Raw genomic sequence first — 16507 nt, 5'->3', positions numbered from 1 at the left:
TCGGCTGACATTCCTTGCCAGTCGAGGCTCCGATGAGTCACCCTCACCTGTGAGCGCGTGGGGCGGCAGGAGATGAATTAGGGGGCGCAGAGTCAGCTGGGAGAAGATGACAAGCAGCCCCTAATCAGCCGTGATGGATGGCAGGAGGAGCGGAGCCCGCGGCCGGGGAATCTGAGGCAGAGAGGGGCGTCGAGCCAACAGGCGAGAGCGGGCACATCCAGGGAGGGGCGGCGGTATGTGAGCGCAGCAGGCTTGGGGGGGTCGTATTGGCTAGGGGGGCGTGAACGAGCGCGTGAGAGTGAAGACGAGTGAGAAACTGCCAAGAAAGTCGGGGAAACTGTGAGCATACAAGTGGGTCACAGGGTGGGCTTGAGGGACTTACAAGATACTTGTGTGATACAAGTGTGTGAAACTCATTGAAAGTGTGGGCATAAATGTCTGGAAAAGGATGAGTGGGCACGCGTGTCCCCGCGTGTACGCATATGGGGGGTGAGGGACTTGGTGCCTGTGAACACGCGTGTGCAGCCGCTAAGAAAGTCGTAGAAATGTGAAGTGTGAGTAGAACTGTGGACGCACGCGCACGCGCACTCCTGTCAGGCTAGCGCTCCGCGAGACCACACGAGTTGTCCTCCAAAGTCGGCGGTTTCCTCAGATGTCGGGCCAAATAAACAGCGCCGCTTGGAGGAATCTCAGAAGAAACGAGATATGATCTCCCTGACATTAATGAGAGGGTGAGAGCGCCATGACAGACTGCCAAGGTGCCAGGGGGCGAGCCTGAGGCACGGGGTCTGTAATGTGACTCGTCTGTCATGGAGCTTCATGGAGCAGCCAATCAGGAAAGTGAAAACAGAAAAAGAAAAAAAGAGAGAAAAGGAAATCAATCAATCAGCCTGGCAGTCTGTCCGTCAGCCAATCCATCCATCAATCCATCCGTTATTAGCAGCCGCCCGGCCTGCTTCTGTGCCACCAGCCTTGTGAGTACCTGGCGCACCTCACACGGATGATCAACGCGAGACGCTGGCCGGCCTTTGTCCACTTCTTTTTTTTTACCGTCTTCTTCTTCTTCGCTCAAACCCGTGTCCCGTCTACTTTGGTGTTTCGTGTCATTTCGAATTACGACGCTCATGTTTCCAAAGCGGCCCCGCCGGACTTTCTGGGCTGTTCTGCAACGTTTTCCGTGGTGCTGGCCGACAGTACGCGAGTATAAAACACCGAGTGGATGCCGGGCATATTGTGGCTTTGCGCGTCTATGTGAAAAGAACAAGAGGAGTCAGCAGGGTGGCGCAGTGGTTAGCGCTGCTGACCCCCCAAACCCGAAATGCGACTCGATCACTCACGCATGCGAGTCCTGTTAGCTAAGCCACATTCTGGGACACGTTTAGCCAAAGTCTGGGGGCGCGTTGAACCTTGGTGGGCGTGCGCGTGCTCCGCAATAGCTCGTGCCCGACGATCCTAGATGAAACGAAAAGGGCGGCACGGTGGCGCAGCGGGGAGCGCAGCCTTCTAAGATCGGTAGGCATGTTCTCCCCGTGTCTTCCCACTCCGAAACAAGCGCTTGTTTGTTGAACTTTCGATGAAATTTCTAAACCTCCACTGCGATGTTGCTTGCTTTGCACTTCGAGTTGCCTGGGTGGGCTCCGGCCGCTTGTGACCCAGATATGGTGTAGACAGACTTCAGAATGCCTACTGTGACCCTCAGCGGTATGAGATGGGATGCTGTGGGTCAAGAGAATGGACGAACGCATTGTGAAAGGCACTCTTGGTTCTCCCAGGCACTCCCAATGCGATTTATTTAGCGCTCTCCGCTGAGCGCAGGCGCACAGGTAAAATGCAAGTATAGATTAAAATAATCGCTAAATGAAGAGCTAATACTTAAAAAGATACAGAACTGTTCATTAAAGCACACAGAAGACAAAGTAGAAACTGATTAACATAAATGGAAACTAACAATATGCGTTCTTTGATTAACTGATGAACTGCGGCCGGCTGGCAACGCAGAAGATGACATTTGTGATAAGAGAAAGTCAACGACAAAGTCAGACAACGGTCACACCTCGGCCAACTGGCCACCCGCCCCCTGCTGGTCATCCTACTGTCTGCTTGCTGTCCAGTCTGATCACAGACCCTTTCCATCCGAGGAGTCCGAGGCTCCTTTATCTGCAGGTAGCTATTCCACGGCCAGGAGAACCGCTTGGCAGTATAGAAGTGGCATCAAGTGCCACATCACGATACCTAGAAGAGAAACAGAACAGAGGAGTGCCATGTGACAAGTTTCATGTAGATTGCGGGCAGCAAGACAAGCACCGCTTCAAAAAATAACAAAACTAATAATAATGAGCGCTGTTTTTCTAGACCACTAGGGGGCAGCAGCGTATCGCAAATGAAAGGAAAGCCGAACGGCGACCTCAAATAGCGACATTGAGATTGAAGCTGAGAGGGGGGTGGGAGATGAGACGACCACAGTGACAGAAGGAAAGGCGCTTGCCGTCCAGCCCGGGATGAGTTCCTTATGGCTGGATACCCTAATGGTGTAATGACCGTCAGATATTACCGGGCCACTGAACAACTCTTCTTCTTCGTCTTTCGGCTGCTCCAGTTAGGGTTCCCACAGCGATCATCTTCTTTCATGTCTTAATTGTCCTCGTCGTCTTGCTCTGTTACCCCCATTACCTGCATGTCCTCTCTCACCACCATCTCTCAGGCCTTCCTCTTCTCCTCTTCCCTGGCAGCTCTATCCTTAGCACCCTTCTCCCAGTATACCCAACATCTCTCCTCCTCACAGGTCCAAACCAACACAATCTCACCTCTCTGACTTTGTCTCCCAACCGTCCCACTTGAGCTGACCTTCTAATGTCCTCATTTCTAATCCTGTCCATCCTCGTCACACCGAATGCAAATCTTAACATCTTTAACTCTGCCACCTCCAGCTCTGTCTCCTGTGCCACCGTCTCCAGCCCATATAACATAGCTGGTCTCACTACCGTCCTGTAGACCTTCCCTTTCACTCTTGCTGGTACCCGTCTGTCACAAATCACTCCTGACACTCTTCTCCACCCTGCCTGCACTCTCTTTTTCACTTCTCTTCCACAATCCCCATTACTCTGTACTGTTGATCGCATGTATTTAAACTCATCCACCTTCGCCAACTCTACTCCCCTCATCCTCACCATTCCACTGACCCCCCTCTCATTCACACACATGTATTCTGTCTTGGTGGTCCTACTGACCTTCATTCCTCTCCTCTCTACATAGAGCAGATCTCCACCTCTCCAGGGTCTCCTTAACCTCCTCCCTACTATCGCTACAGATCACAATGTCATCAGCAAACATCACAGTCCACGGAGACTCCTGTCTAATCTCATCTGTCAACCTGTCCATCAGCATTAAAATAAGAAAGGGCTCAGAGCCGATCTCTGATGTAATCCCACCTCCGTCACTCCTACTGCAGACCTCACCACGGTCACACTTCATATCCTGTACCACTCTTACATACTTCTGTGCCACTCCCGACTTCCTCATACAATACCACAGCTCCTCTCAGTCACCCTGTCAGATGCTTTCTTCAGGTCCACAAAGACGTGATGCAACTCCTTCTGGCCTTCTCTAAACTTCTCCATCAACACCCTCAGAGCAAACATCTCATCTGTGGTGCTCTTTCTTGGCATGAAACCACAATGCGGCTCACTAATCATCACCTCACTTCTTATCTGAGCTTCCACTACTCTTTCTCATAACTTCATGCTGTGGCTCATCAGTTTTATCCCCCTGTAGTTACTGCAGTCCAGCACATCCCCCTTATTTTTAAATATCTGCACCAATACACTTCTTCTCCACTCCTCAGGCATCCTCTCACTTTCCAAGATTCTGGTTAAAAACTCCACTGCCATCTCTCCTAAACACCTCCATGCTTCCACAGGTATGTCATCTGGACCAACAGCCTTTCCCTTCTTCATCCTCTTCATAGCTCTCCTTACTTTCTCCTTGCTCATCTGTTGCACGTCCTGATTCACTATCTCCACATCATCCAACCTTTTCTCTCTCTCGTTCTCTTCATTCATCAGCCTCTCAAAGTCCTCTTTCCATCTGCTCAACACACCCTCCTCGCTTGTGAGTACGTTTCCATCTTTATCCTTTATCACCCTAACCTGCTGCACATCTTTCCCAGCTCGGTCCCTCTGTAGCCCACTGGTCCTTTTCTCCCTCCTTAGTGTCCAACCTCTCATACAACTCATCATATGCCTTTTCTTTAGCCTCCGCCAGCTCTCTCTTCACCTTGTGCCTTATCTCCTTGTACTTCTGTCTACTTTCCTCATCTCTCTGACTGTCCCACTTCTTCTTTGCCATCCTCTTCCTCTGTATACTCTCCTGTTTTTCCCCATTCCACCACCAGGTTTCCTTTTCCTCCTTCCTCTGTCCAGATGTCACGCCAAGCACCCTTCTTGCTGTCACCCTTACTACATCTGCTGTAGTTGCCCAGCTGTCTTCACTGCCACCCAGTGCCTGTCTCACCTCCTCCTTGAACTCAACCTTTCAGTCTTCCTTTTTCAGCTTCCACCATTTGATCCTTGGCTCTGCCCTCACTCTCTTCCTCTTCTTGATCTCCAACGTCATCCTACAGACCACCATCCTATGCTGCTTTAACTACACTTTTCCCTGCCACCACTTTGCAGTCTTCAATCTCCTTCAGATCAAAGCTAAACCTACAAATGGCTGCCTGCTCTTTTTGGCAGGACAGGGAGATTGGTTTAAGAAATTCAGACCGCAAAGGATCCTCTGCCTTTCAAGCCGCACAGGAGCTGAAGTGTCAGTCCTAACGGAGACAGCAAAGAGAGGCAGCCCTGGCCATTCTATTTTGAGGACTCCGCCAACTCATTACATCGTAACGTGCCGTGTGCAAACTCGACCAATCCAGTTTGGGGTTGTTTGGACTGGAGCCCCGCCTAGCAGCACTGGAGACCAAAGGAAATGGGACTGTGCGTCACAGACAAAAAAAATCAATATACCTTTATAGCGCCTCACAGGGACCCAGTGCTTGAAGCGCCAGCAAGGAATACCAGAACTTGCCCTCTTTTTGCAGCGGAGAATTTATGAGCCAACTGGCAGATAATGTAACAATTGAAACTCCAAGAGGTCCATCGCTCTTCAATCGAGTGTTAAAGCAGCGCCACACTTCTTCAATGAGGGAAGCATTTCCCTCAACTGTTAAAACACTGCAGCCTGGAGTCTCTGCCTTGGAGATTTTATATACAGTATATATCTAAATGATAAAATAAGGATAAAATAACATCACACTGCAAAATGATCAGGAGCATCCATCCATTCTCTTCCGCTTATCCGAGGTCGGGTCACGGGGGCAGCAGCTTGAGCAGAGATGCCCAGACTTCCCTCTCCCCGGCCACTTCTTCTAGCTCTTCCAGGAGAATCCCAAGGCGTTCCCAGGCCGGCCGGGAGACATAGTCCCTCCAGCGTGTCCTGGGTCTTCCCCGGGTCCTCCTCCCGGTTGGACGTGCCCGGAACACCTCACCAGGGAGGCGTCCAGGAGGCATCCTGATCAGATGCCCGAGCCACCTCATCTGACTCCTTTCGATGCGGAGGAGCAGCGGCTCTACTCTGAGTCCCTCCCGGATGACTGAGCTTCTCACCCTATCTTTAAGGGAGAGCCCAGACACCCTACGGAGGAAACTCATTTCAGCCGCTTGTATTCGCAATCTGCCACTTTATCGTGGTGGAGGGGTTTGCGTGTCCCAATGATCCTAGGAGCTCTGTTGTCCGGGGTTTTATGCCCCTGGTAGGGCCACCCAAGGCAAACTGGTCCTAGATGAGGGATGAGACAAAGTGCGGTTCAACATAACCTCCTATGACGAATAAAATAATTTGGACAGCGTTTTCCCTTGCCCGGACGCGGGTCACCGGGGCCCCACTCTGGAGCCAGGCCTAGAGGTGGGGCTCGATGGCGAGCACCTGGTGGCCGGGCTTGCACCCATGGGGCTCGGCCGGGCACAGCCCGAAGAGGCAACATGGGTCCCCCTTCCCATGGGCTCACCACCTATGGGAGGGGCCAAGGAGGTCGGGTGCAGTGTGTGAGTTGGGTGGTGGCCGAAGGCGGGGACCTTGGCAGTCCGATCCTCGGCTACAGAAGCTGGCTCTTGGGACGTGGATCAGGAGCATTTCTATGCTTTTTTTTGCCACTCTCATGTAACTCATCCATATTCATGAGTGGGGTGGAGCCTTTCAATCAAAACACAATGGCGTGTAGATGACACTGTAACGGCAGTTTTAGAACAAACTGAAACGGACGAGGAGCATTGGACAAGCCAAACAAGAAGTCATGACGATGTGAATTGGTACGGGATTCATAAAAGCAGTGTTCATGTTTGTGATGCGCCATCTGTTGGAATGGCTAATGCAATGCTTTTTATTGCTACCTGCATTACAAAAAATACATTCCAATTGATGGTGCGCTGCAAATATTAATGCGGAAATCTACTCTAATTACTTAAATTTCAAGATTTCAACCCAACTTAGATGGGTAGCAGTTATTTTTATTTATACATATATATATATACACACATATATACATACATACATACATATATACACACATATATACACACATACACATACATATATACATACATACATATCTACACACATATATACATACATACATACATATATACACACATACACATACATATATACATACATACATATCTACACACATATATACATACATACATACATATATACACACATATATACACACATACACATATACATACATACATATATACACACATATATACACACATATATACACACATATATACATACACACATATATACATACATATATACATACATACATATATACACATATACACATACATATATACATACATACATATCTACACACATATACATACATACATATATACACACATATATACACACATACACATACATATATACATACATACATATCTACACACATATATACATACATACATATATATACACACATACACATATATACACACATACACACACATATATACATACATACATACATATCTACACACATATATACATACATACATATATACACAAACATATATACACACATACACATACATATATACACACATACCACACACATATATACACACATACACACACACATATATACACACATATATACATACATACATATATACACACATATATACATACATACATATATACACACATATATACACATATACACATACACACATATATACACATATACACATACATATATACATACATACATATCTACACACATATACACATACATATATACATACACACATATATACACACATACACATACATATATACATACATACATACATATCTACACACATATATACATACATACATATATATACACATACACACACATATATACACACATACACACACATATATACATACATACATATCTACACACATATATACATACATACATATATATACACATACACACACATATATACACACATACACACACATATATACATACATACATATCTACACACATATATACATACATACATATATACACACATATATACACACATACACATACATATATACACACATACACACACATACACACACATATATACACACATACATATATACACACATATATACATACATACATATATACACACATATACATACATACATATATACACACATATATACACACATACACATACATATATACATACATACATATCTACACACATATATACATACATACATATATATACACATACACACACATATATACACACATACACACATATATACATACATACATACATATCTACACACATATATACATACATACATATATACACACATATACACACATATATACACACATACACATACACATATACATACATACATATATACACACATATATACATACATACATACATACATACACACACATATAATATATATATATATATATATATATATATATATATATATATATATATATATATATATAGTGAGGAACATAAGTATTTGAACACCCTGCGATTTTGCAAGTTCTCCCACTTAGAAATCATGGCGGGGTCTGAAATTCCCATTGTAGGTTCATTCCCACTGTGAGAGACAGAATGTAAAAAAAAATTCAGGAAATCCCATTGTATGATTTGTACAGAATTTATTTGTATTGCACTGCTGTACATAAGTATTTGAACACCTGAGAAAATCCGTGTTAATATTTGGTACAGAAGCCTTTGTTTGCAATTTCAGAGGTCAAACGTTTCCCGTAGTTCTTGACCAGGTTTGCACAAACACTGCAACAGGGATTTTGGCCCACTCCTCCACACAGATCTCCTCTAGATCTGTCAGGTTCCGGGGTTGGCGCTGAGCAACACATAGTTTCAGCTCCCTCCAAAGATTTTCGATTGGATTTAGGTCTGTAGACTGGCTAGGCCACTCCAGAACCTTGATATGCTTCTTACGGAGCCACTCCTTGGTTATCCTGGCTGTGTGCTTCAGGTCATTGTCATGTTGGAAGACCCAGCCACGACCCATCTTCAGTGCTCTGACTGAGGGAAGGAGGTTGTTGCTCAAAATCTCACAATACCTGGCCCCATTCATCCTCTCCTTAATACAGTGCAGTCGTCCTGTCCCCTTTGCAGAAAAGCACCCCCAAAGCATGAAAAAGTATAAAAAAGCAAAAAAGTATAGAAATGCTCCTGATCGTTTTGCAGTGTGATGTTATTTTATCCTTTAGATGACAGCAGCAGTACACCATCCCAAGCATGACTCAGGCTTAACCCCATAAAGTGGATGATTACACGTCACCCAGAGTTTGACTCGGATTTAACCGTTATTTTAGAGAGAATTACAAGCCTGAGAAATGGTTAGGGTGAACTCTAAGAAGGTTAACATTTTTGAAATTGGAAGCTGTGCTGAAAAACCACAAGACAGTCGTGTAGTTCATACCACCTGCAATTCCTAAACGTGTAACCGGACCCCCTCAAAGTGACACAATCAGCGACTGCAGTTGGTAAGCCGGATGTTCCCTCTGCCTAGAAGTCACGTAAGGTGCCGCCATTTTTATTCTGCCTTTAGTCACGCACAGCTGTATGAGATTTACATTTATAAAGGAAATGTTTCTCTTTTTGCCATACTGCTCAACTCCCTCATGTCACGGCCTTATTTCTGCTCCCGTAATTGTAACCTAATAACAACAATCGAAGGCGAGCAGAGCAGATCTTGAGGCGAACGCGTCTGAGTGACAAAAGTCCACAGCTACCCCAGCGTCTGACCTGCTGTCGCGCTCATTAGTCAGTAGGGGGCTTAAATAACCAGGACCAGTGGAAAGAAAAGCAGGATGAGAATAATAATTCTTTACATTTATATGGCACTTCACACAGTGAGTGTGGAGTCACATCACACAGCACCAATGTGCAGTGCCCACCTGGACGATGCGACGGCAGCCATTTTGGTGCCAGTGTGCTCAGCACACATGAGCTGTTAGGTGGTGAAGGGGTGAGAGAGATGGTTAGCCAATCAGAGACAGGGGGATTATCAGATGGGCAATTTAGCCTGAATGGAAATCTTACCAAGTTCTCTTCATGTAGTAGCCAGAAATGCTTGGTATGTTCCAATAAAAATGTAGAAAAGTCCCTGTTGTAATTTGTACGTTGAACCCATCACATAGAAACTGGGAAAAGAGCAGCTTGATAAATCAGATTAGGAGTCCAAATCAAAAGAGAACACAAGACCTGACAAATGAGAGGGGACCACACCGCCCACTTGAATCGCTAAGCTGTCCTGATGTTTCATCCTTTGGTGTTAACCCTCTGAGTGCAGAATTCAATATCAATATGGTGAGCCCCTCACCCCCACAAAGTTAGAATCGTGAACGCTGCCAGGGCAGACTTTCTCTGTGTTTGGTTGCATTCATCCTTCCCTCATTTCTGAGCAGTGCCCCCTTGTCCTCGACGTTGTCACCACAGAGCTGGCACTAGGCAGGTGACGAGCAGTGCCTGCTCTTAACCAGCCATAGTGCTTGGAGTTCTGCGACTCATCAGACCAGAGAATCTTTCTGGCCAAGTTCTCAGCCTCCTTTAAACCGTCATATGCTTTTACCTTCAACAATATGTAACAGCAAGAAAAGAGGGAGAGAAAGATTTGGGGGTCTGCCTCGTCTATCGTAAGGTAAACGAAAGCAAAGTTAGTGAGTAGTCACAAAACACTGAGTCTAAATAGCAAAGAATGGGGAGGAGGAGAGGGGTGGGGCTTTTATAGGTGGTGTGGAGGAAGAGGCGGGTCTGTGGGGAAGTGAGGTCAGTAGGAGGGCGTGGTCTGGACAGGAAGTTGATGGCAGTTTAGCTGGGATTCCCTTCTGATGATCTGTCGAAGAGGAAAAAAAAGGTTGGTGCACTACATCAACCCCCTGAGCTGAGCCCTTTGACTGCCACCTATGCACGTGTGTGTGACAAGTGGCTCCCATCTAGTCAATCTACCTTCTCTGTTAGAGTGACCCTTTAGTCCATGGCCCTTCTTTTCCAGTTACTCAGTTTGGTGGGACAGCCAGCCAACTCTAGAAGAGTCCCAGTGATTCCAAATTTCTTCCATTTCCTAAATTTTTGAGGCCGTTGGGCTCCTAGGAACACTCCAAGCTTTACAGATGGTTTTAGTGCCCCCTGCCCTGATCGGCACCTCACCACAGTTTGATCACGGAGGTCTACAGAGAACTTGGGGTTTGTCTTTGATACGCAGAGTGAATTGTAGGACCTTCTGCACAGGGCTACACGTGTGCCTTTCTAAATGATGTCCAATGAATTCAGTGGGCCTCAGGTGGCCTCCAGTCAAGTTCTAGAAACATCTCAAAAGATGATTAAAGAAAACGGGGGACACCTCCGCACAATTTGCAGAGCAACAGTAAAGGGCCTGAATACCTCTATAATAAAAGATTTCCATTTCTGACTTTTAACACATTTGCAAAAATTTCTGAAAAGCTTTTTCTCCCATTATGGGTAACCGAGTATAGACTGATGGGCAAACACAGCAAATGTATTCATTTAACATTCAATATACATCACAGTAAAGTGGGCAGAAAGTGAAGGTGCCAGAATACTTTCTGAATCTACTGTACTTTGAGACTTACTGTTTAGGTTAACTCACTTGTTCAGATTTTGAATCCTCTATTGCTTGTTTTAGTTTTAATCAGCTGCATTCAGGTTGCATCCCATTTTTTTAGCAGTCCGCAGTTCTTAATGAGATGCCACCCGCTCTCCAGCAAATGCAGTCCGATTTAAAAATTTCTATATGCGTCACGAGGCACCTGTGTTAAAAAAAATGTTTAGAAATAAGAGAAAAGGGAGATCAAAAACAAAAAAAGTACAAATCTGTTCTGGTCCAGAAAATACATGGATAATCCATCTTAATGAAAAAGGATAAGTGTCTGTGCATGGTGGATATGTCTATCATTCCAACAGATGGCACAACACAATGTGGTGGATATGTCTGTCATTCCAACAGATGGCACATCACAAACATTAGCACTGCTTTTACAAATCCCGTACCAAATGTCAATAACAGAAGTGCATTGGATAGTGCACTGCAAATGTTAAACACAGAGGTCAACATGTTTAGACTGGTACCACACTTAGCCCACCTTAACAAAAGGATAAGGGTCAGCGTGTCTGTCTGATTGCTATGTATGTCTCTATCATTCCAACAGATGGCACATCACAAACATTAGCCCAGCTTTTACAAATCCCATACCAAATGTCTATAAGTGCATTGGATGGTGCCATGCAAATGTTAAACGTGGAGGTCAACGTGTTTAGACTGGTAGCACAGTTAGCCCACCTTAACAAAAGGATAAGGGTCAGCATGTCTGATTGATATGAATGTCTCTGTCATTCTAACTGATGACACATTACAAACATTAACACTGCTTTTATAAATCCATTGCCAAATAGCTTATAACAGAGACATGTGCACTGCGTTTGTCATTCCGAACAATAGTGCATCACAAACATTTGTAATAGTAAAATGCATTACACATTTGTCATTCCAACAGATGGCACATCATCAACATCAGCACTGCTTTTACACATCCCATACCAAATGGTGTATAATAGAGACATGTTCCTTGCAAGCTGCACTGCAAACATTAAATGCTGAAACATTGAAAATTGTAATTTCAAATCCATCTTAGGTGGGTAGCACAGCTAGAAAAGAAAATCTGCAATGTGGTAAAGAGATATTTAAATTGGCAGAATGAAAGCACCAACACGTCATAGACTTAAATACCAGGTTACAATAACAACAAGAACAAGGTGAGGCTTCTAATTAGGAAACCAGTTGAAACAAATACCTGTTGCCTATGCGGCCCCCCAGGACTGTGACAGGGGACCACTAAAGGTTCACAGAAAACAGACTCTGATTAAGGGCCAGTGACAATAATAAGTTAGTTGGGTGTCAATTTAAGGGCTTTAAAGGCAACCTGGCTAGTGGCATGAACTGTTAAGTTTGTTGCCCCGACACATGAGCTCCCCCTACTGCCTGACTTCCACACACCCCATCGAACATGGAGTTTACCACCAGTCTTTTGAGAGTAAAACATTTTTAAAACATGCAAACAGATCCAGACTTGAACACATTTTGGAGTTTCATAATCAGATTTATTTCCTAAAAGTCAGGTTTCTCAGTTCAGTTCCTCCACAGGCTCCTGTTAAAGAGAGACAGGGTGACCCCAAGAGAGGAACTGACATACACATTCAGAAAAAAAGAAATAAGACTGGAGAACATGGTGTAGAGTGTGTTTACTTAACTATTGGTGACCAAAAGCAGAATGATTTAAAAAAAAAAAAAAAAAAAAAAAATTAGTCCCACGCTGAGGCACCATCCACCACCTGTCATCTGGTCCACTGCAGTAGACAGCACCTCTGGGAAAGGAGGGCAGCCTGGCACAGTTTCATGTCAATCACAGGCCCCCTCCATCAAAACTGGAATGATTACTAGACAGACGAACATAAAAATCAAAAAACGAAAGAAAGCAGGCAGGCAGCCAGACAAGGATCTCCATGGTTTGGGTGTCTTGGGTGCCAGGAGGCCTTGCTAGCTGCTGTTCCATCAGTGCAGTGATTCACAGAGCCGCTGTTGCTCACCATGTCGATGAGGTTGCTGGCAAATCTCTTCCTATCGCAAGAGGGACCACTTGATCTGCTCCTTTGCCGACTGTAAAACCTGCAAAAGGGACAAAATTTGAGTAGGTGAGAAGGAGAACAGCATCACTCCTCTAATACCCCCATTTTCTTTTAAAAAAATTCCCCATTCTGTTGCAGCAGATGCAAATGCAAGTTAAAAGCAGGCGACAAGTCAACATCCAACCACTGCTGTTACCCATGTCCTGACTGCAGCTTGCATGTCAAGTACATGAAAAAGTGGGGGTTCAGGCACACAATTCACAGTGGGAATGTGTGCCATTATGAACAATGCTACACATCCTGTCTCTGTGCACTATCACTGAGGACTTTGAGCCAACAAATTATTTGGTAGAAGCGTGCAAAGAAATGCGATGGGGGCTCCTTTATACCAACGGCAATACATCTGTAGAGTGCCGCATGGGGACAGGGACAGCCAAGTCAGAACTTTGCTTGCTTTTTCATTTTCTTGCTTTATTGTCATTCTGGTGTGTGTTTATTTACTGTATTTACATATCTACCCATTTATATATTATTTATTTAAAGAGCTTCTGTAAAAAGCCAAATCTCCCCCAGGGGACAAATAAAGTTCTATGTATTTATGTACAGTCATATGAAAAAGTTTGGGAACCCCTGTCAGCATGCATAATAATGGACTCTCCTTTCAACAAAAAGATAACGGTGGTCTGTCTTTCATTTCCTAGGAACATCGGAGTACTGCGGTGTTTTTCCGGACAAAGATTTTTAGTGACGCAGTATTTAGTTGTATGAAGTTAAATCAAATGTGAAAAACTGGCTGTGCAAAAATGTGTGTCCCCTTGTCATTTTGCTGATTTGAATGCCTGTCACTGATTAATGCTGATTACTGTCAACACCAAATTGGTTGGATGAGCTCGTTACACCTTGAACTTCATAGACCGGTGTGCCCAATCATGAGATATAAAAGGTATTTAAGGTGGTCAATTGCAAGTTGTGCTTCCTTCCCTTTGACTCTCCTCTGAAGAGTGACAGCATGGGATCCTCAAAGCAACTCTCCAAAGATCTGAAAACAAAGATTGTTGAGTCTCCTGGTTCAGGGGAAGGCTACAAAAAGCCATCTCAGAGGTCTAAACTGTCAGTTTCAACTGTAAGGAATGGAATCAGGAAATGGAAGGCCACAGGCACAGTTGCTGTTAAACCCAACAGGTCTGGCAGGCCAAGAAAAATACAGGAACGGCATATGTGCAGGATTGTGAGAATGGTGACAGACAACCCACAGATCACCTCCAAAGACCTGCAAGAACATCTTGCTGCAGATGGTGTATCTGCACATCGTTCTACAATTCAGCACAATTTGCACAAAGAACATCTGTATGGCAGGGTGATGAGAAAGAAGCCCTTTCGGCACTCACGCCACAAACAGAGTCGCTTGTTGTATGCCAATGCTCATTTAGACAAGCCAGATTCATTTTGGAACAAAGTGCTTTGGACTGATGAGACAATAATTGGGTTATTTGATCAGAACAAAAAGCGCTTTGCATGGCGGAAGAAGAACACCGCATTCCAAGAAAAACACCTGCTACCTACTGTCAAATTTGGTGGAGGTCCCATCATGCTGTGGGGCTGTGTGGCTAGTTCAGGGACTGGGGTCCTTGTTAAAGTCGAGGGTCAGAGGAGTTCAACCCAAGATCAACAAATTCTTCAGGATAATGTTCAAGCATCAGTCACAAAGTTGAAGTTACGCAGGGGTTGGAAATTCCAACAAGACAGTGACCCAAAACACAGTTTGAAATCTACAAAGGCATTCATGCAGAGGGAGAAGTACAATGTTCTGGAATGGCTGTCACAGTCCCCTGACTTGAATATCATTGAAAATCTGTGGGATGATTTGAAGCAGGCTGTCTGCTTGGCAGCCATCACATTGAACTGAACTGGAGAGATTTTGTATGAAGAATGGTCAACAATACCTCCATCCAGAATCCAGACACTCAGAGGCTGTAGGAGGACAGCGTCTAGAGGCTGTTATATTGGCAAAAGGAGGCTCAACTAAGTATTGATGTCACATCTCTGTTGGGGTGCCCACATTTATGTACCTGTCTAATTTTGTTATGATGCATACTTTTTGTTAATCCAATAAACTTAATGTCACTGCTGAAATATTACTGTTTCCATAGGGCATGTCATATATTAAAAGGAAGTTCAGCCAATGAGAAACGTAAATCCAAAGAATTAAGAGGGGTTCCCAAACTTTTTCATATGACTGTATATACATATACTGTACATACACATGCAAACACACATACATATATTCAGACTCCTTTCGTTTTTCACATTACTATAAGCAGCCTTGTGCCTAAAACAAATTAAATTGTTTCCTTCATCAAAGAAAACTTAATACATCTGAATAACAGAGCAAAATATTTGACAAAAAAACTGAAATAGTACGCTGACAGACCCTATTTAAAGACCCTTTCATCGGCACTTAGTTGAAGCACCTTTACAATCTCCTTGGATCTGACTTGACAAGCTTTGCACACCTGGATTTGGGGATTTTTCTGCCATTCTTTCTCTGCAGGTTCTCTAAAGCTCAATCAGGTTGGATGGAGACCATCAGTGGACAACCATTTTCTGGTCTCTCCAGAGATGTTCAGTTGGGTTCAAGTCCAGGCTCTGGATGGGCAACTTAAGGACACTTCTGCCAAAACCACTCCTGTGTTGCCTTTGTTTTGAGCTGTTGGTAAACCTTTGTGCCAGTCAGATGTCCAGAGTGCTTTGGAGCAGGTCTTCATTCAGGATAATTCTATGCATTCCTCCATTCATCTTTCCCCTCCACCCTACTAATCTCCTTGTCCCAACACAACAGCATGATGCCGCCACCACCATGCTTAACTGCTGGAATGGTACTGAGCATGTGATGAGTCAGAGCTATCAGCTTCTTGGTCACCTCTCTTACCAGGGTCGTTCTCCCCCAAATGTTCAGTTTGGCCGAGTAGTTAGCTCTAAGAAGAGTTACAAATGTCCCAAAATTCATCCTTATAAAAAGGATGGAAACCACTGTGCTGTTGGAAATCTTCAATGCTGAAGATATTTCTCTGTGGCCTAAACACAATCTTGTCTCTATAAGCTCTGCAGGCAGTTCCTTCAACCACATGGCTCGTTTGCCTTCTAGACTTTCTATAGATAGCCGTTTGCCTTTTCTAAAAGGCCAATTGACTGAAACAACCACCTATGGATTCCAAACATCTCAGCTATGATCACGAGTAGTGCTGGGCAGTATGGCCAAAATT

The 16507-nt window shown here is 44.5% G+C and overlaps 1 protein-coding gene across 1 annotated transcript in view; it reads right to left on the bottom strand.

Annotated features, from left to right (window-relative positions):
* Positions 1-12697: 12697 nt before the first annotated feature.
* Positions 12698-16507, bottom strand: part of copz1 (COPI coat complex subunit zeta 1) — a 54168-nt gene continuing 50358 nt past the window's right edge. The window contains exon 9 of the mRNA XM_028798597.2: positions 12698-13284. Within this exon, the coding sequence (XP_028654430.1) occupies positions 13237-13284 (48 nt within the window). The 3' untranslated portion in view covers positions 12698-13236. The remainder of the gene's footprint in view (positions 13285-16507) is intronic.

The sequence above is a fragment of the Erpetoichthys calabaricus genome, chromosome 3 (assembly GCF_900747795.2).
Source record: "Erpetoichthys calabaricus chromosome 3, fErpCal1.3, whole genome shotgun sequence".
NCBI classification, from domain to species: domain Eukaryota; kingdom Metazoa; phylum Chordata; class Cladistia; order Polypteriformes; family Polypteridae; genus Erpetoichthys; species Erpetoichthys calabaricus.
This window is presented reverse-complemented; position numbering and strand designations above follow the sequence as displayed.